We start from the raw sequence: 24,454 nt of genomic DNA, 5'->3' as shown, positions 1-24,454 counted from the left end.
ATTAAATGCAGTGCTATGCAAAACTAATATTTTTTTATATTCCTTTCAAGAATTGACAAACTTTCAACATATTATGGAAGCATATACACATTTAGAAGTTTGAACGTTATAAAAGAGAACACTTTGAGAATACACTAACAAAGATATGCACTCTTATTGTTGTACAGTTGATCAAAAATGTATGCATGCACACGCATTTTAGCGCTACATTAATGCGTAAAGAGAGTCTTCTAACACCTATTCTATCTTTACAGTATGATAACAGAAATTGAATATGATTAATAAGAAATGTAGCGATAGGGTTTGCAATATCCGCTTGAGGTAAATGCCTGCAACAAATTTAAGCTTTTTAAGCAAACACACAATGTAGACATATCAAGTGACTGATCGAAACTATTTTCAAAACAAGTATTAAATGAACTTTATGTGTGCACTAAAATATATATAAAAGTATTTTGAAAATATGCACCCTTCAGAATATTCTCAGTGTTCCAGCTATTGCAACCAATTGGTTGATGACATCTATGATCAGACTTTATATACGAACATGCGCTACTTCTTATCACTAAACTCTGCAGCCATAGTCAGATAGATGCTTTGATCGATTTTTGGACAGGAAATGATCGTAGCGGCAGATAGAATAGGAAATATATGCTTTTGGGGCGAACAAATAGTTCCTGAACGTATCATTAGAATATTGGAGCGTGCAAGACATATATAACTTCGATCGTATCTGTCTAATGATACCGTAATGGAAAATTAATCTTACACGAGCAAAAAGCAAATGAAAACGTCATGTTCTCTTTATAACGAATCTCTAGTACTCGGCTCATTAACCCAACAACTAATCATTGTAAAGTATTTCTGCTATTAGTGGATGGTTGATCGCAACCTACTATGGAAATACTCTTGTTACGATTACCTTTAATATTTCTTAAAGACGGTTAGTTGACCGCTGCCGCCACTGCATATTAAAACTTAATATGGCCTTTACAAATATTTGCTCCCTGCTGCATATATCCATTACAGAATATAAATACTATCGTTCTATGTCAATTTTTAGAATTGCAAATCAAGAACACCTATGGTGTTTGAGATCGCCAATGCGGATTTCTAAGTGTTGTAAAGAGAAGCTTAACCACATTACCCAGTGATGAATATTCGGTTCTACTGTGCAGATAAATATTTCGTTTTTCAAGCATCCATCTATGAGAGTTTCTTGCAACGCAGAAAATTTCGACAATGAGTCGGCAAAGTCTGTATTTGCTTAAAATGAGACGGAATCTTGAGGTGATCTAAATTTTAAATTGTTTTAATATATAAAATTTTCTTTGAAATTAATTTCAAGTGAATTGCAAGCAATATGGGCCGTTAAGAGATAGCCGAGGCATCTACCCTCCCTTCCGTGAACATGTCTTTTATGATTCCGTTTATATTTCGTTTAAATTTCATTTTCGTTACCGTCACCATCATCATCGTCGTTATATAACAATGGAAACGGTTTGGATCAATTGCAAAATTAAAAAAATATGAAACAAAAGGGAAAAGAAGTCCAAAAAAAATGGAATAATGAGTATATGTTAATGATTGTCCTTAAATTAATTATTTTCACTTATTGTTTTACACAATATGAGTTGAGCAAAATGAGTTTTAGTTTAATTGAATGTAAAACAATTCGTAACTAAGGAAATTTTGTCTGTCCATCTTAAGTTGTACGTTCATAAGCCTGGAGGATAGTGGATACAGTCGATTTCAGGATTTAGAGCGAAAAAGTAGAAAATGCGCTTTTGTTCGTGTGTATATGTATGTGTGTGTGCGGTTAATACAACTTGTATAACCGGTATTACTCGATATCACTTTTAAATCAGTTTAAATTTAAATTTTCAAATGTTTTATTTTATTGTGTATATGTATCCATAAAGGAATGAGTGGATGAATAGCTATATTTATGCTTTCATAAGTCGTATTTACTTTCTTGGTCAATACCAACTTAACTATGAGTTGGCCTTTAGGCAAGTTGATCTCGTCATACATATACATATTTATACTTGCACACATCCATAAGATAAACTGCGCTACTGAAAGCAAACAAACAGTATGAGCTGCTCAGAGCTATGTAGAGAATGAACGCACAGATGTGATGTGATGATGTACCGACATGTACAGTATAGATGGACAGATAGATGATAATATTTGTTGGATGGATGCATGAATGGACAAACAAAACGTGAATGATTAAACAAAAAAGAAAACATATCAGTTGACATTCCTGTTGCTTTAAATATTCTCAAGTCGGCTTTAATGTGTTTAATAAAGTGTAGACACACACAGTGTCCAACACATATACACACATAAAAAGCTCATAAACCAAACACACGTCGTTGTCTGTCGTTCCCCCCACAGAAAACAATTTCACATTTTACTTGTTTTTGCTTTTATTTAAACAATTTCACAGATTTCTCAGAAGACTTTTGATGAGCAACAACAAAAAAAGAAAAGAATATAAATGAGAAACAACAACAAGAAAGAGGAATGACGGAACTGTTTTTGTTTCTTTTTTTTGTTTTTTTTGTTTTTTTTTGTTTTTTTTGTTTTTCAACCATCACGACATACACCGTCATCGTAAACTTGGGGTTTCCTTGCAAGAGCCAACACACATATACGCCCTTTTGTCTGCTTGACAGTAAGTCTTAAATTTACCCAGTACGGCACTTTGCTGGTTTGTTCAGCTTCGTGCGCTTGTTGTTGTTACTCATTAACTTATTTTGATGCTTCCCATAAAATAGCATCTGCATCTTGTAATAAAGAAGGTATTATTATTATTATTTTTGTTGTTGTTGTTGTTGTTTTTGTTTTTGCTTCTGCTGCTGCTATTGACTAACTGGTTGCCTGATTACTTGGTTTGTCGGTCTTATGAATGACATAATGAAACTTAACGGCCGATCAGCCTGACGCTTGTTTTATTCCTATACAATAGCGATATGTTTGTATTTTGGCAAGTGTTTAAACCTCTGCACAAGAAAGATTTTCGTTTTTTCATATCTGCATAAATATCGCACTTGTTGTTATTGTTGTCGCTCTCGTTGCTGTTGCTGTTGCTGTTGCTTTCTCATTATAGCTAATTGCTCAAATAATGCACGAGATATGAGTTTTATTTTTTATTATCATATACTTTTGTCTTTTTCATTGTCTCTCTATTCTCTACTGTCTATTATAATTCTCTGACGACTACCACTACTGTTTATATTCGCTTTTTGCAATTGTTGTTGTTTATATATATATATACTCGCCCCCCAAACGCATTAAGCGGAATTTAAGCAATTCTTTTATTTGCATTTCCATCAGTGTTTACGACTTCGACGCGAGATTCGAGGAAATACATTTTGTATGACAAACGAATTAAGTAATTTTATACGAACAAAATATGTATGTACATTTTTTTCCACTCACCGTCAAGGAACGCAGATACACTACTCTTATAAGATCCAGAAATGCTAATCAGAAACACCGCAACCAGTTTAAGTTTTTCAAATGATTTAACGGCGCAATCGGTCTAGACATTTTGGAATCCTCAACAGGCCCAACAATGCGATCTGATCTAGTAATCTTGTATGGCAACACGCAGCAAAACTGAAACAGCCATGATATCGTAGGTAAGTTCATTTAGTCACTCGCTTTGCACACAGAGCGTGAAAATGCCTTTCAACGAGATGTCGAAATTTTACGCCTACGTTTATTGCTATCACGTTTAGCAGCTTCATTTGTTAATCTCTTTCTCTCGACTATCGCTTAGCCCAAAATCTCGGCATCGAATAAAGCCTGTAATGGTTATACAAATAACGGCCAGGAATTCTACTCCAAGCGGCAATAAAGAAAGCGAATTAATTGAGCTTTTATGCGAGGAATGGCTGGAATTTCTTAAGCGTTTAAGGCAAGTCAGTGTGCAAATGCAATAGACCCGCAATCACGCTTACGATTGGGTTGTAGCAGTGCCAGACAGTTGCGTTGAAGCCTCGTTGCTTGTTAATAGCAGCCTTATGTGCTTCGCTCCTTCAAGATTGTTCGAATAATAAAGTGAATCTACTACTAACGGACTTGAGGACAGCCCAAACTCATTCGTCAACTGCAACTTTAACAAACTTTAGTCCTTCGTCACTATGTGTCGCCATCTGACGACAACAAAGTCAATAATTGCAAGCTTTTACGAAAAGTAGGCATGGTGCGGTATATGATAATTTTTTGGTGATAGAAAATTAAGTGTGAAGACCCAAATCATTTCTCCACTTGTATGAGTCATCGGAAATGGTTGACGCATGCCTTTATATTAAAATTGAAACTGATCTAGTGTCAATGGAATATATTCTCAGTAAGCTCTTCATTTATTTAATATTAAGAGCATAAATTTAAAAATGTAGGGAAAAGATACTTTAACTGCCAATGACGCGTTGCTTAAAAGCAAATGATTCACGAAACGAAACATAATTACAAAGATCGATGTCATGAAACAGAAGATTACATATTATTGGTTACATTAAAGGTAAGATTATTCATAGTGAAAACATCTTTCCCCAAATATCGTTCTTTAATTGTAGTTGTAAGAGTATTTCTGCCTTTGCTTTCTTAACTAATATTGAACAACACGGTGAACATTTTCCAATTAAGGTCTAGACACTTCTGGTGAAACTGCACTACGTTTATGATTTGATGGTTCAAGATCATCATTTTTCATTTTGTTTGTTATCGTCTTCGGCTCAAACTGAACTTAAGTCCCTAAAGGATAATTTTTATCGCAATCTTCGATAAAGGAGATGAGGAACACTTGAAACACTTGCCGAAAACTCATAACAGACTAATTGATTACGCGTCATTAAGATTAACGAAAATCGTAATTTCGAGGCGTTTACTTGACCGCTATTTATTTGTGATTGTTTTTGTATAAAATTAGGACCAAACGTCATCCAATGATACCTCATAAGTTATATTTTCCTCCAGATGTCTATGGGCATTGACATCGTCTTTCAAGACCTTCAGTTGTTTAATTAAATTTACATCCGAAGCATGATTGTGCGTAATGTTACGGGAATTGAATTCCACTTCGTTCATGTCGGTAATAAGGCGAGCCTTACAATTTTTACTGCGCTGCTTGGCACAAACCCAATATTTGCGGCCCCTTTTTATGTTAGCACAAATGTACGAATAGCCACCGCAAACCATTTTACGTGAACCTCGTTGCCCTTTAACATATCGTATGGAATTAAAGATGTGATTTTCTAAAGGATAATTAAATAAAATGTATTCTGCAGAAAAGAAGAAAGAGAAAAAAATAAAAAAAAAGAGAAACGAGAGAACAGCAAATTAGATTTGTAACTCAAAGGAGATATTTGTGCGAATAGATGCTTGAAATAAGTTAGGAAATAATTCAATGCCGGAATTGCTGAAATCAGTTTAATTTTCTTCGATTAAAAAAGAGTTCTATGTAAACTAAAAATTATAAGGAGTAATACGATCTTATATCTAATTTTGTTTGATACAGATGCTCACAGAGATCATCTTCATGCTTATTATTAATTTAATCGCTTTCGTATTTGTCAGGATCGGTGCATGGTTCATGGTTATGGTCCTGATTCTTAATCATCAACTCTCCGGATAAAGAACAGGTAATAATTCTGGCTTTGCAACGACAGTAACGGTTCTTAGCACAAAGCCAGTAAATTTTCGAACCCTTACGATTATTCTGGAAATAAGCGTAACCGGCCAACATCAACTTTGGTTTACCTTTGCTGCCACGGGTAATCATTATACCCCTTTTAAGAGCCAACTGCTCTAAGTCTGCAAAACGAAAAAAAGTTTCAAGAAACAAAAACAATTGTTAGTAAATATTAATGCACGATAAAGAAGAAAATTAAAAAAAAAATATATTAATATTTTTTTTTTTTTTCGTTTAAAATAAAAAGGCGCAAACGAAATTTTACTTCACTCAAAATAAACGAATGCTAAGCATTCCGCTGTAACAACCACGCGAACATCTCTTTATTGTAAATTTCTAGAACAAGATTTGGTCTTTTTAAGCTAAAGCTAAATTTTTGAGATTTTCAGTTTTTTATCGATTCTTTTATTATGTATTCATTTAAAAATATTAGAACTAAACTCTTAAATCAACTCATTTAAATTCAAAAATCCTTATTCCGATATTTCTTTACAACGAATAAGTTGAATGAATATTGTTTAGAAACATATCATTAAATCAATTAAAAACAAGTTTAATAAAAAACATAAAAGTTCCATCAAACAAAAAGAAACTCAATTTTGTTCAGGATTTCATGTTTCTACGTGTTCACATGTATAGCTATCTAAAATGTCTTTCGAAGAACCTCGTTAGGCTTTCGCTTCATAGATAGACTAGCCCATAATTGCTTATAACCTATTCCGAAAAAAAAAAAAACAAGTACAAAAATTACATTCGCCTTAGAAGGTACCTTTGATCGATACAGAACAATCGCGAAATATTTCGTTAACAGTAGGAGTATCGGTGGAGCGTTCGAAGCCATTTCTGACGTGTCGTAAGTTACATCCTTTCCTATCTACTAAAGACGAGTTCCATTTACGCGATTCGTGTTTCAGACAAAATTCGGATGGTTCGTCCTATGCACCATGTTTCACGTGAATTGTAATATACTGTTTCGCTTATTATAGGCGCGCGGTCGCGATCACGCTACTTCAGGTTTCTACAGAAGTCGACCGGCAACTATGAAAACAGACTTAACGGACATGGAGAATATTGGGCTAATCTTAGATTGTAGAGATTTGACGGAGATTGTAGAGATCTGGTGGAAACAGACAAATACAGTGACCGGTTTAATAAAGGATGTCTAGTCAGAGCATATAAAAAAAGTGAATTATTTCTATGCAGACATAGTGCTGATTCAAATATTTTCAGGGAATATTCACACAATCATTCGAAAAGTCACTAATATCCTACTCAAGGTCAACCAGTTTTTTGAAATTTTCGCGATTACTTTTGCCTGCAGGAAGTGGGCAGGGATGCGCATCTTTCACAAGTATAAGGTAGTAATGCAGAAAATTTCAACTCTTTTTGCAAACATGGTTAGCTAAAATATTAAATTTAGGATCATCTTTTCCTTTTAAAATGATTTAAGAATTTCGATTTGTTTTCGTTATGACAAGCGGATAGTATATAATATCAATCCTGGATAAGTGTGGGTTCAAATCTATATAATGCACATTGCGTTGTTTCGTCGGGAAGGGGTTAAGCATTGCAAATTAATTCTTATGTACGACAATTGTTAATATCGAGCAACTACTTAGCCTTAAACATTTCTTTATTTTATTCTAGTAGTTTTTTTTGTTTTCTTTGCATCCTCTTCTTAGTCGTGGGTATGCTCCGGATTGCGTATGAAAAATAGTTCCAAACCGTCGGCATTTATACGCGTGGTAGCACGCGCCCTGCATCGAGCGCTTTTATACCGAGCACAACGCCAGTTCGTACTCTGCTTTAATGTACGATCTATAACGTATTCATAATCGCCTATCAAGAGTTTGCGGTTTTTCTTTTTGGTGCTGCTGAAAGTGGCCAAATTGAATTTGATATCTGTTTTGAGGGAAAGGAAGAAAAAATAAAAATTAAGAAAGAGTTAGTATTAGTGAAAAGCATAAGCATAAAAAAGCAGATTTGTTTTTTTCTTTTTTCAAAACTTATAAGTAAAATGAAACAAAAAATTCAAATAAATGAAATTTTTAAAATATTGAAATTTTTGGTTTTTTATTCATTTATTGTTATTAGGGTGACATAAATAATTCTTGAAGTAATAATAACTATAAGGCTGCATTTCCTTAAGGTAATGCTTCATCAATGCTATCGTCGTCCTCGTTTTTGATTGCTGATGTCGCTACGGCGGCCTGAGATGGTCGTGCCTGATTGTAAACGAACATGTTCATTCTCTTTAACTTACGCATATTAGGCTTTTCGCCCCCCTCTAAACAGTTATGATTATGCAAACTTCTATGAACTATGCGTCCCTCGTCGGTATGCAAACGGCCATGACAATGAAACCAAGTAGTGTATTGAGTGCAGCGCCAATACACTTTATTACGTATCTTTTTTTCGCGCACATAATAATAGCCTTTGTGCGATAATTGCGTCCGACCTTTCTGTGAAATAACATAATTTATTTCATCCAGCAACAAAGGACTTTTTTGGTCATCTTTTATACCTAAAATGAGATTTAAAGTTAAGTAAATATTAGTACATAAAAAACTAAATTAAATAAATATTCATTGGGATTTTGTAATTATTAGAGTTTAGATTCATTTCCCAATAAATTTTATTTATTTATTGCATTTTTTGCTTTCTTTTTTTCAATTTTTATTTAACAAAATTTTTGAAATTGTTGTACAGCTATCGCTAACGTTGCAAGGATGGGCGGGGAAGAAAGCAAACGGTGAAAAAAATTTGAAAAACCATCTAAATCACGTTTTCGGAAATCTTTTACAATTTTGAAATGTTTTTAAGAAAACAATTTTCAATGTTCGATAAAAGATCGGACAACTGAAGCAAATCCCAACAGAACAAGTTTAGGAAACAAAATGTTCTCAGTGCGCTCTATTAAGAATAATCAAACCCATAGGTAGAGCGTTCCATTTATCTTTCTAGAATTTATTTCACCCTTCCTTTCCTTCCCTCACTAGAGATGAATATTAAAATTAAAATTTCCATTGTTGTTATATTAGTTAGTCGTCTATGCAAATTTTAAATATTACACGATTATTTGCTTGCCAAGAATTTTTTGATTACTGTCCATCATGATCGTGATGCGCCTGCTGGTGGGTAGGTCTTTGCGCTGAATGAGCTGTGGCTGTGGTTACAATACTGCCCGCTGGATTCAAGATTTGATAATTCATTGTGCCATCGATTTTCGCCACGCTGAACAGTTGATGCTTGCTTGAACCGTATTTATTGCGCTTCAGTTCGGCGTGAACGTGTTGCGCTTTATTGATAATAAACTTTGGAGGAGTTTCTTTCAGCATTGTTATGCGTGCTGGACATTTGATTTTTTTCGTAGCCATTGACGAACAACGCCATAAGATTTTTTTTTTATTTTCGCTCATTATTAGAAAGCGCACTCCATTGGCCATAATCGCTGGTCTGCCACGTAGTGACTGCGTAAAGAAGACCAAAACATCCTCAGGATTATTCACCATGTCATTGGGTGAGACTAAACGGTGGGATAAGAAAAATGGAGAAACAAAAAAAAGGCGAAAGAAATAGAAATAAATTAGTAAAAAAAATTACAAAATTATAAGAAATGAAAAAGTTTTTTGTTTTTCTTTCTCCTTTCTTTTTTTATATAATTTTAAATGAACTAATTAATTACAAAAAAAAATTAAAACCTTTTTTTATTTAAGTAAATTATTTTTTAAATACAAACTAATCAGTTTTTACGAAAATTTAAGAAGAATTTTATCCCTTTCTTGTAAGCCCTTAGACCCAGTATTGTTTAAGTTTAACAAATTCTTCTTATCTACAATGTTTTTAGTTATTAATTACTGCCGATTGGTTTTCACTTTCTCCTGCTCCTCCTCCTCTTCCTCCTGCTCCTCCTGCTGCCCATCCTCGTCCACTGCAATGTCTTCTTCCTCTTCCATTATTATCACATGGTTCTCCTCGGTTATTATGGTTGTTGCATTTTTATTTAATTCTTCAATATCCTGTGGCCGATATTGCTTTTGCTGTGCTTGCTTTTTGCTCGACTTGATGTGGCAATGTTTGTGTATTTGCCTGAAGTCGTTCACGTCATATTTGTTCATACATATAAGCACGGGGCAACGTATGCGCCGGTAGTACCAGTGACAACGCCAATATAAATTTGAACGGTTCTCATTATTACGAAAATATTTTAAACCATCCAGCCACAGCAGTTGACCGCCTCTTTTCGAAACGGAAAATTGAATATTTGGTTTTTTGCCGGTGTATTGACCATGTGCTTGAAGGGGATAAAAAATTTTCAAAAAAATTGTTAGTTAACTTGTATGAGATGATAAATTCTTGAAAAAAAACTCTTGAAAATAACTAAAATTCTTGTTATTTATGCTTAATTAAATTTTTACAGTAATTTTTCTTTTGTTTTTTTATCAACTTTATTTTTAAAAATTTACTAAACTAAAAGAAATTCGATTTTAAAAATCCTGTAAAAGAATTTGTACATTTTGTATTTGTTTGATAAGTAAAAAACCTCTCTATACACTCGCTATAAAAGAAATCGACAATGGAAATATTTAGCAAAAGTAACGAATGTCCGCGACTGAAAGGGATCAACGAAATTATACATCAGCTACTGGATATATACACTTTGTCGTTTCGGCAATTTTGGATTTCACATTCAAGTGGGAGGAATCAGAATCGAAATTTTCGAATGATACAAGACATAAAAACGTCATGTATGAATACTGCTGGATACGTGTGACACAAGTTGGAGAGTTTTCACTAACTATTGAAAACTGAATCCCAAATTCATTTCCCTTTTTTCTCTTTGGAATAATTATCGCATTATAGTGTTTGTTTCTTAGCTATGCAATGCATATGGTACAACTTTGACTCGTGACATATATATTGACTCGTACATATATTTCAGGGAACGAACAGTAAGTTTGGCCACACACTCCAACGTCTGTCCATAGCATTTTATGTGTATGATATCTTTACTTCTGAAAAAAAGAAGAAAAGCATTCGATTGCAACGAAATACGAATGGGCGCGAACTCATAAGATACAAAGTCTCCGACACGGCTTGCAATTTACGTATCTATTAATAAGGTACGCCTTTAATTATTATTTTCAGATGTTCTTTTTTCAAAATTTTTTCACACAGCTTCGATATGTCGTTTGATTTTTAAGGGGGAAAGAGGCGAAACTTTTAAGAGATAAGGAAAAACTTATAAGTATATATATGTATATATATATGTGAATTGTAGGTGCGTAGAGAGATTTTGCTTACTTGTTGATGAATTTGCAGGTGTAATGAATTTCCTGCTGTTTGTGTGTTCCATGTAATGTAAAAACTGATGATGATAGATAATAAGAAAAAAACCAAAAACAACTAAACAATATTCTTGCGTTCTGTTAATTTCTAAACATTGCCAATGCCGGCTCGCCCATCATGTTCATTTCTTTGGGTACGAAAGGTTTGAATTTCACATCATTGCTGGAGATGTGACGATGCTGATGGCATAAGCGTAAATTCAAAGTGATATCATCGTAGATTGCAATGGCAGGGCATTTCTCCTTATAGTAGTTGCTGCACTTCCAATATTGACGGGAGCCATGTTTTTTATTGCGGAAAAAGCGAAAACCATTAATAACTAAGAGTTTGCCTCCGTTCTTTTTCGAATCAATGAAATCGATTTGAAAACCTATAAAAATGAAGAAAAGCGAAACAATTAATGAAAGTATAATAAATTGATATATATATATATGTTCTTGTGAGGCTAACTCATTGAAAAAATGAAAAATCATTTTCAATTGAATAAAATTATTAATTTAATGTTAATTTAAGTATTTATTTTGCCTTTTTTTTTTTAATTGATTAACTTTTTTTTTTTCTTTTTTTTTTTTTCTTTTTCATTTGCAAACAAGTTACGATTTCAAGATCTTGGGATAACCTATCCAGTCTTCGGATAATAGAGGATGATTGTGTACGCCTTTTATAACACATTTGGATGGTACTTCTAGTGAGGTAATAGCTCGTGCCTTACAATTTTTATGCCATTTTGTGCATTTCCAATAAATATTTGAACCGTAAATATTGTTCTTAATGAAACGTTGTCCTTCAAAGAATAACAGTTTATTGCCGCGATTCGTGTTAACGTACTTAATGTTTCCCCAATCGTCTAAAGTCCGGGATTCCAAAAAGGATGGCTTCCGTTTGGAAAGTCCACTTTTAACTGTACTCTTACGTATACCATTAAAGCCGACGGCATCCAAAAATGTTTCATTGGCGTCCTCCACTTCGAGCTTAATACCAGCAACGCTGTATTCGAAAGTTCGTATCGATATGTCTGCAAAATGGAAGAAAAACGAATTATATATTAATAGAAATGAATTCAACTTAATATCATTATATCATTAAATCATTATAACAATTCATCTAAGGCCAAAATTAAAGTACATTTTTGGAAAAACAGACTTTGACTAATTGCTTTATTTTTCTAATGTAACTAAAATTTCGGTGGTTTAATGTCTTTATTGAAGGAGAAGATTTTGGAGATAAAAAGGTTGCCCTTATCCATATAAGATCTACGATCTGGATATTTTCGGGTGTGATTATGCTCGAAGGTACGTTGCAGGACACGCTCGATACCATATCTATCCCTTGCTGTTACAATTCGAGCTCTACACAATGTCACATCCTATAAGTGTAAAACAGTAACAAAAAATCGATTAAACCTTAATTGGCTTATTTGTACCATGTTGCAGATGAATACACACCTTTCTGGAGCAAATCCAATAAGTACGAGTGCTTGATTTGCGATTTTTTACAAATTTCTCATTGCCATATAATAGTACCGTGCAACCACGTTGCCCCGTTGTCAGGCAAGCAATCTCTGCAAAATTTATTCGCCGAAAATGTAGATTAGTTCTATGACTGGCTTTCAGCAATAATAATGAAATGGTTACGTTAAGCAGTGTACAGTATTTTTGAAATAAAAACTTTTTAAAAAAATTATTTTTTTAACTTTAATTTATTTATACCTATAGATCTAATTAATGTAATCAAATAAAATTATTGGATTTAAATTTTCTCTGTTAGATTTTCCTTTACCGTAAAGTATTTTAACTGAAATTACTTTCTTGCAATTTTTTCGATATTGAGATGCATGGCTTGCGATCTTCTGCATTGAGCATAGCCTCCACTATAAAAGCAGCTGTTGGTTTGCGTTTTTTTCTAGCAACATTTTGCTGATGGTTGTGTTGGCAAGATTCCAAGACAATTTTCGTAACACCATCCAATACATCTGTTACAAGACGTGCATTACATTTCGTACTGCCCTGTCAATGATATACATGTACATATATATATATATATACATAAAAAAATGAAATGTGATGAACATAAAATATATATATATATATATATATATAAGAATTATAAAGTCAAATAATTAAGGTCGCTTGAAGTTTAAGGTTACGTCCTACAGTGCATCTTCAATGCAATCCATGGCTATAATCGAATAGGTAGTAATATATGGAATTAACAGAAACAATCTTTCATCAATAGAAAGTAGAGTGAAACGTTTCTCTTTTTCTCTTAATTCCGTAACAATAATGTCAATGATCAGATGTAATTTTGACTCTGGCAAAAAAGTGAATTCATTCTTAAGTAAAGCCGTTACTTTTTGCTGATGTACAAAAGCATAAATATGTTCATAGTATTTGTAATCGCCGCTTGGTACTCCGCATAATGATCAGGCGAACAGAAGACAAAGAGAAATCAAGCGAAGGTAAACCAGTAAACTTGGTTTTGTTGGTCAACTTGGATATGTATACATATATATACATATATTATATATATATATTATATATATATATTATATATTATAGAAAGCAAGAGCAAAGGAACCTTGCAATTTTATAAAAGATAATTCCTAATAATAATAATCGAACTTATTTAGAAGATTGATTTTAGACTCACCTTTTTAGCGCAAATCCAATATGTTTTCAAGCCACTTTTTCTATTTTTGACGTAGTTGAAGCCGTTATAGGTAAGTAATGTGCAGCCGCGTTGACCCGAAGTAAAAGTGAAGACACCGTGTTCGCTGTTAAGCCAAAATTTTACGTCTGTAAGTGTTGTAAAATATTGACAATATTATTAAAAAAAAACAAAATCTACAACGACATATATTATCAGTTAGAACCATTTACGATAGTAAAAACACCTTATATATAAACATACATAGTTCTTTCGTAAGAGTCAAAAATTTTATTTAAATAAACTAAAAATGATTATCTGTGATTTAAATCAATAAAAAAAAAAAAAAAAAAAAAAGAAAGAATATGAATCGACGCAATTTAATATTTAATATTCTTTTTAGTGGTGTTACTGTAATGTTGTTATGTTGTAAAAGAATGTTTTGTTCTATTTTTTTTTCTTTTTCCTTTTCTGTCATTTAAAATGGCGGATGATTGTGTTTGCCACACTTTAAAACAACGTCATGATGAAAGTCTTCATCGATGGTTACTGCGCGAGCCTTGCACTTGTGTATGCCGGCGCGAGCACAGGACCAATAGGTTTTATTACCGGAAGCCTTATTGCGGGTGAATGTGTAATCGCCCACTTTCAATTTGCGGCTACCACGAAAGCCTGTTATATAGGTTATCAGAAAATTTCCGACTGCCAGCGACATGAGCATAATATGAAAAAAATAAATAAATTGAGAACAAACATTGGGTTATTATATATAAATCTTAAAATGAATTACAAATCTAAAAGTTAACTCTAGCCCTAGGAAAAAAGTTCTTCGAAACTTAATACAATCAAATATTTTTTATTAGAGACTTTTGGAAAAAAAAAAAATCTTTTATATGCGGTCATCATATCACTGTCATAAACGAGTAGCTTTCATTTAAACAAAGATTAAACATATCAAAGTACCTAAAAAAATTTCAGTAACATGTTGTACCATAGAAAGTAATTTATTTTTCTTCTTCGCCTTCTCGTTTTTACTCTTGAGAAGCGCTCGTGGGAGCGACTTCGCTTGTCTCAGTTTTTATAGTCTGTTGCGCGGCTTCCATTTTCATGTTTTTCAAGGAACCGTATTTGCGAGCTTTCGTTATGACCTCATGATTGTGCTCACAATTCAAAATTGTTAAAATGTTCCCTTTGGTCTTAATGCGCGCCCGACATCTCAGCACCGCAAATTGACTGCATCGCCAATACGTTACGTCCTGGTATTAAATAATTTTTTATATTTAATTAAATTAAATATAATATGTCATTATGTAAATAAATTACCTCTCGACTGACGTGACGATTGAATGTGTGCTGCTTTAATACCAATTGTTTGGTGCCGTATTTGCTGACGACAAAAATGGGCCCTTGTGAATCGCTAGAGCTCAAAGCGGCCGTTCTAGTAACAGGTTTTATCGGACTTTTCGCTATTAGCGTCTGGGCGTCGTTGATCAGTAGTTCGTCGTAGTAAGTTTTAACTAAAATGAAAAGTAATAAGAAAATATAGAAGAAAGCGAGAATGGAAGGAAAAAAATCGATTAGTAAAAAAATTGGATTCTAATATGCTTAATAGTTTTAAAGTATTGACAGTGACAAATAAAAACCAATTAAGATAAACATGACAGTAGTTTTTATTAAGGTACTCTTCTTAAGGTGCTCTTATGTGGATGATTGTGTTTACAAGTGATTTTCTATTATTAAAATTATTTTATTCGAATTTTTCTCTTCGCAGTCGAGCCACAGTCGTCGTTATGGATTTTAAATTTCTTTAATGAACCGCCTTTTAAGTCACACAACACTACGTAAGCGGGACAATTCGGTGTTACACAGTACCAATAACTACGATAAGGTGTTGCGCGCAATTTCCTGTATTTTGCACCATCTAAGCACATATATTCCAGATTGGATGATTGCAAGAAGTTCGTCACTGAAAATTTTTGTAAAAATACATAAATTGAAATACAAGAGAGACATGCGATAAAATTAAATATAAAACTAATTAATAGGCTTTTCAAAAATCGTACATTTGAAGAATTCAATCATAATCACATGACGGTTGGCTGGCCATTTCTTCAAAACGTTCATTTTCATAAAGTTCGGCCCGGATTACTACCAGTCGCTTTAGCAGGAATCTTGCTTCTTTAGTCGGCTCTCGATTGTTCCGCTGCAAAGGGTTTTTAAGGGCATGTCGTTAAAGAGCGTTTCTCGACCACACACCACCACAGTTTAACTTCAAAGTTAAGCTTGATACATCATTTATTAATCAAACATTGTTCGTGTGATGCATTTCGAAGGGAAAATTAGAAACTAAACTGTTTTATTTTTAATTTGTTGCAATCTACTTAACTCTATTTATTTATCTAACACAATTTTCTCTACTGAAACTAAATAAATCTTAAATTCAATTTTCTTTTTCTTTGGAACAATTATTCTATTATGAATTTCGACAATAATTTAGTTAAAATATTTCAATTATTTTACAATTATTATAAAGAGTAAAGTTTTAATTGAAATTTGATGAAATTTATTTTATGAGAACAAAATTTATATGTGTACATAAAAACTAATAATTTTATATATATTAATTGAGGCGATAGTTAATTCAATTTAATTTCTTACAAATTAATTGCGAAGAGTATCGAAGAAGTCTTTCTTTCCAAATTTTAGAAACGTATCGGTAATAAGCCTTCGGCTTTTAGAAGATTAGCTGGCAAAGAATTTTGGGTAAACTTTGGTGGATGATTATGAGGATTTTTACCCAGCTTTAAAGATCCTTCCATTTTTGTTATACAACGTGCTGTGCATTTATTGTCGGATGCTCGTTTACCATTTCCATTCGAACAAATCCAGTTCACTGTCGAGCGAAAACTAGCCTCTTTTTTATACATATAACCGTGAAATATAAGGTTGTAGCCTTGTTTCTGATTGAGCATAAAATACAGAGTTGGATTTTCCAACCAAACACCAATCGGAAACGGTAAGCTATAAGCTTCGGGTTTTTTAAGCAATTCTCTATAGTCTGCAAGCAAAAAATTGCAAACAAAAAAAATTAAATAAAAGAAAATCAACATCAGACAACTGTAGCAAAGTAGAAGACGATTACTTATAAAAAAGTTGTAAAGACGCCCACTTTTAGCAGAAATCAGTGCATTTTTATTATTATTATTATTATTTTTATTTATTTTTATTTTTTTCAGCTATACTAAAAATCTTGTTGATTTTGTTGTTCTTGGTATTGGTGTTGCAAAGCTCGTATAGCTTTACGTCCTTGCTCTATTCTGCGAGAGTCATCTTTGTGACTGTGAATGCCGATTACTTGCACATAATTATCACTAAAGTACAATAAATGAGCTTTGCACTTTCCTTGAGTGAAATGTACACAACGCCACGAACGAAGACGATTCCTACAATACAAATAGTTTCTATAAGCCATTAGCGGATACCCACGTTGACTGTAAATGAATTCTACATTTGATGCTAAAATGAGAAAAATATAAAAAACAGGAGAACTAAGAAAAAGCCATCAATTAACTGCCAACTCTCGCCCTTCGACCAAAAAAAAAAAAAAAAAAAAAAAAAATGGTGAACCAGATTAAAGCTAATGTTTCTTAAGTAAAATTTTAATACAGAAATTATCACAAAATTTCAGTACAGATATTTTTTAATAAATAAATATACATTTATTTTTTTACTTTTTATTCTCAAATTTTTCGTTATATTTCCACATAAACATTTTCTGTAAGGGATGTAAAGATTGGCCCATTTTTATATATTCTTTTAGTGTTTTACTCTCGTCTTCATGATTATGATTGCGAAAAACTCTTACTTGATTCGCATCAATTATCAAACTGGCTCTGCATTTATGTTGGGAAAACCGTAAACAACGCCAATATTTTTCCCGATTTTTGCGATATAAATAATTATTTAGCACAATTTCTGGACGTCCACGCCGACTATAGATGTACTTCATATTAGTAAAAGCTGCAATGTAAGAGTCAAAGTAAATAATACAGACATCTGTCAAACTTATTCAAAATGTTTTATTGAACAGAAAAAGTTAAGTGTTTAATTTTTTGTAGTGTAAATTTATTGAATTCCAATGTTCATGTTACACTTTCTTCTAAATATATGTCAAAGAATACACAAAGTGTTTCATTTCCCTTCTACAGCTATTTGCTGGTATGTTCCGTGACTGGAGACGTTAAAAGCAAATATCGTTGCAGGGTTTCAGGTTAAAGTTTGTATAAACACAATTAATACGTTGTCAGTCACTTTTCGATGGTACTGAGTTATACTTTTCCCAAATTTAAGATCCATTCTTGCTGCAGAAACAATAAAATTATGTCTTTTCAGCCATTTTAGACGCATCCGGCCCATTTCCTATTAAAACGGTAAACGGAACTCCATCGCTTATATACGATAAGTATCCTGTTTCTATTGTATATTTATTTGTTAGCACTCTAAGTAGCGATACAACAAGCGAGTTCCGCTAAATATTTTCAAAACCTCCCGCTGATCAAGAATATATATGTAGCTTGCCGAAGATTACGTTTTTCTTGTTGCTATAAAGGCAATGAGAAAGTTAGTATACGCCTACATATATTATTTGGCTTAGCACTTAGCGTGTATACGTTAGGCAAGAAGCGAAATCTTGGACTGCGTTATCATGTTTTTGTTTGAATTCCGAAAATCAGTTTGATCAGTGTATTCATTAAGTTTCAAATAAGAAATTCAGCAAGTAGACAACAACGGTCACACACTATTGTAACGTGTAGCCCTGCTTGTACAACTCATATGCCAGCGAAGTTAACCTTTACTCGAACTGAGATTAAAAAAAACATTTCCATCAAAGATGATTTTATAAAGAATTAAATTCTTTAAAATCAAATCCTCTAGCATTCTCTAAAAGGAACCTATAAATAAGGATAGCTTACGTGCTTCTGATCGAAGCTTTCGACGATTGAATAGAGAATTTAAAAGTTCTTGGCGCCTGTAAAAACATTTAAACAACACAAAGCTCGTTTCAAAAACCATTAAACTTCGTCAAAAGCTGCAGCTGACATTTCGTTAAATCAGAATGTGACTTTGAACTTACTGAATACATCAGAAGTAATTTCATGCGATCTTTTCATAACCAAAAACGCCAGAAACCAAAAAGAATAAATATTTTATTAATCAGCGTAAGTCGATTTTATTACGATCTCTTAAAGCTATCTAATTTACGATAAAATGATCCCAATTAAGCTTACTATGGTAAATAGTGGCGTGAAAGTGAAAATTTTCACTTAAATTCCTTTCTTCCACTTGCATTTATTATCTTTTTTCTTTACGATTTTTTGCATTTTCTTTTTTTTACTACACTTTTCAATTCTTCCTTGGTCTTAGTTGCGTGCAACGCTTGCTGTAAAGGTTGACCTATTTTTCGATATTGGGATATCTTTCTTAGATCTTCAACGTGGTTATGTTTGCCCATGACTTTAACTTCAGTCGCATCAACCACTAGGCTGGCTTTACAGCCATATTTATAAGATACTAAGCATCGCCAGTATTTGCCACGGTTTTTACGATATAAATAATTGTTTAGTACAATCAAGGGATGTCCACGTTGACTGTAGATATACTTTAGGATGCTGCCGCCTGCGTGGAAAAGAAAAAAAATGCAACAAAACTTGGTTTATATATAAAGAGAATGCGAAAATCATTTCGTTGCATCATCAGAAGAATCAAATAAGACAACCAGAGTTCAAATTTCGTAATAGCTTTATTCAGTTTTCAATATATATACACATGTAATTGCGGTTTGGACTTTTCAACCCTTACGTCTTTCCTTCAAGTCGAAACTAGTGGGATCGATTTTTGTTTTTACGCACTTACTGCAATCCGCTTAAAGAAAAGGCGCTTCTTTAAACAATCAAAACGAGAATGTCGACAAAATATATTAATTTTATAATTTATAAACATTAATTTTTATAAAAACTTTTTTGGGAAAAATTTCATTCCTGCAAATTCATTGTAATCAAGCTTTCGAAAAAATTCCAAATGAAAGTAGATTAATGATAACATTTCTATTTCATCAAATCAAAGCGCAGACCATTCCAAGTGATGTAGGAAAGTGTCTACAGTTCTTAATAAAGAGTAATTTGACATTCTATGAACATCAATCAGTTTCTTTTTGCCAATGCTATAAAATGCCCATCAAACACTCTCTTCAATGATTTTCGAAATATCCAGGAATTCATTCCGTTTGAAATGAAAAAATATAGCATAGAATATAACATATATAATAATTTAATTCTCAAATCTGTAAACCCAGATAAACTTATTTAAAAAAAGACAAAGTTTACAAAAATGTTGACCATACATCATGGTTTTTAAACAATTTTTTCTTACAGGGATTAATATGTTGCCGCTTGCAGAATTTTTTATTCATCGACAATATGCGTCCTTCGTCGTATATATGAAGAGTGTTTCGTTTCAACCCGTAGTAAAGACCGCAGTAGCAACATTTCCACTGCACATGTAGTAGACAGTGAACTCATATTATGTATAACGTAGATTTAAAGAAGTTACTGGGAGCAATTTAGAAGTGCATTGTGAAAAGGCATTTGAAAATTTTATATTTAATCGAGATTTTATTAACTGCTTTTAAAACACCGGATGAAAAGCTTCTCAAATCCTTAATTCTTGTGACATTTCTTAAACAATAACATCTTTTGCTAAAAATGTCTAGCTACTATACAAGAAAGACCTCAAGAGGAAAGTTTGTCCATAAAAATCGACATTTTTACGAGGGTGTGATGAAATGGAAACAATAATGGATATTAAAATAAAAAAAAAATTTTCAAACATGTGATTTCTATTCATTTTCTAACGCTTATGATATTTTATGTTCATCGAGACTATGAGCTAACTTCTTGCAGCGATATACACAAAATGTTTCAAGGTGGAGTTCCGTAAAAATTATGTTGGTTGTAGGAGAGAGTTTTGTCTTTTAAGAAGAATGATCGCAATTTAGATAAAGCGGCCTTGGAATGCAAAACTTCGATAACAGCGTAGTAACGATTTATAGCTAAAGCAAAGATGCGAAATTTATTGCGTCGCGTCCGGTCCTTGAATTCAATTTAGGAATGAATTCCCAATGTGCGATTATTTTTGGGTGAATGCTTTTCAACCTATGCATATAATAGAGAAGAAAACAATTGCCGCGAGGTTATTATTAATCATCAACAAACTTCCAAGCAGTACAATTGATGCCAGATGTAGCTGCATGAGCAGTTTACTAATAGCAACAAATGTATGTGGACACACTTTCGGTAGTCGTTTTTTCCCTCCTTTAATATTTTTAAAGATTAGAGCCTTTCTTGTGTTTCGAGATCTAAAGAGAAAACAGCAATCATCCAAAATCTTTGATATTTGTAGCGAAGATTTCGTGACGTGCACGGGCACGCACCCCTTGAGCAAGAAGAATCATCAGCGATTCAAATTTATAATTCGTGCATTTCCAAAAAATGACTTACCTGAAATCTCCAAATTCTTAAATATTCAAACTTAAACAACGCTTTCAATTCCAAATTGTAAGAGTCTGGGCAATTTCATGTGTAGCAATAGCACATATCAAAAACATTTACACAAACACAATAATTATCATTCATGACAACAAGTTATGCCATGAAATCCCCACACGATATATAAAATTATAATTTATTAAAAGAGAACACTAAATATCTTTCAAATATTAAACTCTTAACATTACATTTTCTGGGGTCATTTACATTATAATCTTTTTATTTGCACATTTTTAATATAAAGTTGACACTTTTCTCCGATTTACAAATACCTGCAACTGCAAGTACAGCTACTTAGAAAAGACAAATTTTATAGAAATTTGTGTATTTTGTTTTCCGTTTGACACTTTTCAACTATCGGCGATTATGCAAATTCAACTAAATTGATTATCATATAACAAATTTTTAAAGTTTTTCACCAAATTCACAGAAATTATAAAGAAAACTTTTTCCAAATAGCGAAAATATTCACGGCGAAAAACACGAAACGTAATCGGTATGAGTGCAATAGATGAGATGAAGAAAATGGCGCTAATTGACAACAGGGTTGTAAAAGACAGTACTTAAAATTTCATCATTTTAATACGGCTGTGAAAATATATTAGTGCACAGCAATTCCGTGAAAATTTGTAAATGCAAATTACTATTTTATAATAAAATCAAGACTTTTCATTTACAAGTTGCTAAAATATACACTCACAAGTAAAATAGAAAAATATTATATTTCGTGAAAATAACTTTATCTAATTTAAACGTTTTTTACAACCATTTTTATTCTCTTCCTTTTTCCACTGCTTACCCCAGCGTTTGTGTACAGATGTGACTTAAGGAAAATTGTGTTGACGCAAGTTGCTTTTACATTGAATAAAGAAATATTTTGGCAAATTGGGTGCAAGCCATAACCTCTCGGACATCAAAAAGATTGAAAATAAAATAAAGAAACACTTAAAAATACATTTATTGTTTGTTGTTTTATTTAGTTTTTTTTTCATGACAACTTTTTACCTCTTATATGCATTTTTTACAGAATTTTCTTCTTTTTTTTCAACTCTTAGAAACTGGACAAGTGCGGCAACCACTAATACGGAAGCGGGGAAGGCCTCGTAAGACTGATTTAAATTCGCAGCAACCTAAAATGAAAGATAAAATTGAAGAATGTGTCAATAATCATCCTGGCGAGCCCGCTGTTTATGCTTCCACTACGAAGGGAACCGTCAAATTAATATATGAAGGACACCACTTTCGGTATTCGTTCCGCAAGGGCAAATATTCAATATTTCAATGCTGTTATAAGGAGAACAAAGAGGATTGTAAAGTACGCGTAGTTACTGATCATAAGCGTGTCTACCCTCTGGATGGCGAACATGTGCACTTCGTACAAGCTACTGATAAAAGTGTTACGGCTGTCAAATTCTCAACAGGTGAAGAAAATCTTCAGGGAATGAATGTTATAACAATGGCTTCAGCACCCGAAGTTGAAGAAATTTCAGAACCCGATTCACAACATATTGTAAGTTTAGATGAACAATTTCCCGAATTTGCCCATTCGGCAGGAGACTTAAATGCGGACGTAAAATTGGAAACTGCACGCTCGGAAACTCCAACGGAATACAGCAACATATCGAAAGTGGAAGTTGCACCTACAGCGGCGGAGATAAAAACGACATCTGGCGAAGAAGCCAATGATTTTCGTGAAAAGATTAAAAAACGTCTCCAAAAAGCTTTATTAGGCAAAAAAAAATGAATTATTTTTATACTTTTATCATTTATAGAAACTTATACTGAATTTCAATAATGGTTTTTAAGCAAATTCGCATTTACTTGGCAATAAAAATATGTAATCGAACATTTTCTTTAGACTTAGAACTTAGCCATACCGGAAAAAACTACAAACATACAATGAACACTATTATTTTAGTGTGTACAAATTAAATATTAAAATTCTTTTTCAGTCATGCAGCATGTACGCGACTGCGGGGCGCAATTGTTTATCATAAGTCGAAAAGGTGGAACTTTATTGGCTATAAATGATTTCATATATCGTTCCAATTTAAAACGATTCGGTCCTTTAGGTGACAAAGTCTATTGGGAGTGCATACACAACCGTTCCAAGAAATGTCGCAGTCGTCTCAAAACAATTGGTGATGATTTATACGTAACAAACGGTAATTATGTATATATTGTCATGAAACTCTTGAATTTTTTCTTTTCCTCGCCGCCGAGGATTCAAAAATTTTTCTTTAGACAAAGAAAAAAATAAATAAAATAAAAATAAAATAAAATGAATGAAATAATAAAAAAAACAAACTAAATGAACGAAAAGGTCTGGTCAGTTTCCGGCTGTGCGTCTGTCGCCAGTGGGTCAGTCGGTCATCGTCTAGCGTCGGCCCTACATGGCCACCATGTGCACGCCCCTACACCTCAGCCACAGCGGTGGCAGCGCACGCTTAGCCACACATGGGTAACAACAAAATCGGATAACTTAAAGGAAAAGATAACATAACTTACAGTACAAGCAAGGTGGTAGTGTTCGTTTCTTGGTGAGTATCACTGCTTTCACTGTCGGCTGCAGCTATCCCAGTGCTCCCGATAAGTTGTTGCTGTTGTTGTTGCTTCTGCCTTCAATTTTATTACCTCCCTCTGATTCGTTGCTGGGGGTGTAACAAGGTGATGGTGACTGCTTCACTGGAAGCGGCGATAAATCCTCAGGACTTTGTTGTAATAAACCAATTAAAAGCCCTTTTTTGTTTTTCGCATTCAGGCATATATTTATTATTCCTCTTTTTTTTTTTTCAAATATCTTATGCTGCTTCACTGGCTTATTAACTATAAATTTTGTTGTTAACATTAATAAATGGAGTCTAATTATATGTGTAAATGTTCATTGTGTGTCAAGGGTTTTTTTTTTTTTTTCCCTTTTTTTTTTTATATATATTCCCAGCATCACATGGGTTTACGTGTATTATTTGCACAGGCTCTCGCGATAAGCATCCCTAATTAACTTTATATGCGACGGCTGTACCCGTTCTATATGAAAAAAATAACGTTCTACATATGCTGTTCTTTGCTTTTCGATAATTTTCTTCCACAATAAGCGCGAACTGAGGCAAAAATGAATCATTTAGTTATTTTAATTAAATCGAAGAAT

At 33.0% G+C, this 24,454-nt stretch overlaps 4 protein-coding genes across 20 annotated transcripts in view; 2 read left to right on the top strand and 2 right to left on the bottom strand.

Moving 5' to 3' along the window:
- Nucleotides 1-5,554: 5,554 nt before the first annotated feature.
- LOC119635054 (modifier of mdg4-like) overlaps nucleotides 5,555-24,454 on the bottom strand; it is a 38,910-nt gene continuing 20,010 nt past the window's right edge. Inside the window, exons 5-9 of one of the 17 annotated variants that reach the window (XM_038029571.1) lie at nucleotides 14,312-14,404; nucleotides 13,706-13,851; nucleotides 12,861-13,062; nucleotides 12,502-12,617; nucleotides 11,979-12,422 (exon numbers count right to left, since the gene is read on the bottom strand). In XM_038029571.1, the coding sequence (XP_037885499.1) occupies nucleotides 12,231-12,422; nucleotides 12,502-12,617; nucleotides 12,861-13,062; nucleotides 13,706-13,851; nucleotides 14,312-14,404 (749 nt within the window). In that variant the 3' untranslated portion in view covers nucleotides 11,979-12,230. The other 16 variants (XM_038029574.1, XM_038029573.1, XM_038029596.1 and 13 more) reach the window with 16 other exon arrangements.
- Nucleotides 15,227-16,267, bottom strand: LOC119635057. The gene is made up of 2 exons (XM_038029600.1): nucleotides 15,766-16,267; nucleotides 15,227-15,668 (listed from the first exon to the last, which is right to left on the bottom strand). The coding sequence occupies exons 1-2, from the start codon at nucleotides 15,830-15,832 to the stop codon at nucleotides 15,445-15,447; spliced, it is 291 nt and encodes a 96-aa protein (XP_037885528.1). The 5' UTR covers nucleotides 15,833-16,267; the 3' UTR covers nucleotides 15,227-15,444.
- Nucleotides 22,137-23,188, top strand: LOC119635055 (modifier of mdg4). Its single transcript, XM_038029598.1, has one exon. It carries the CDS (start codon nucleotides 22,319-22,321, stop codon nucleotides 23,048-23,050), a length of 732 nt encoding a protein of 243 aa, XP_037885526.1. The 5' UTR covers nucleotides 22,137-22,318; the 3' UTR covers nucleotides 23,051-23,188.
- LOC119635056 overlaps nucleotides 23,244-24,454 on the top strand; it is a 3,315-nt gene continuing 2,104 nt past the window's right edge. The window contains exon 1 of the mRNA XM_038029599.1: nucleotides 23,244-23,471. Coding sequence (XP_037885527.1) covers nucleotides 23,261-23,471 — 211 coding nt within the window. The 5' untranslated portion in view covers nucleotides 23,244-23,260. The remainder of the gene's footprint in view (nucleotides 23,472-24,454) is intronic.

The sequence above is a fragment of the Glossina fuscipes genome, unplaced genomic scaffold (genome assembly GCF_014805625.2).
Source record: "Glossina fuscipes isolate IAEA_lab_2018 unplaced genomic scaffold, Yale_Gfus_2 3, whole genome shotgun sequence".
NCBI lineage: Eukaryota > Metazoa > Arthropoda > Insecta > Diptera > Glossinidae > Glossina > Glossina fuscipes.
Note: the sequence above shows the minus strand (reverse complement) of the source record. Positions and strands in the feature narration are given on the sequence as shown.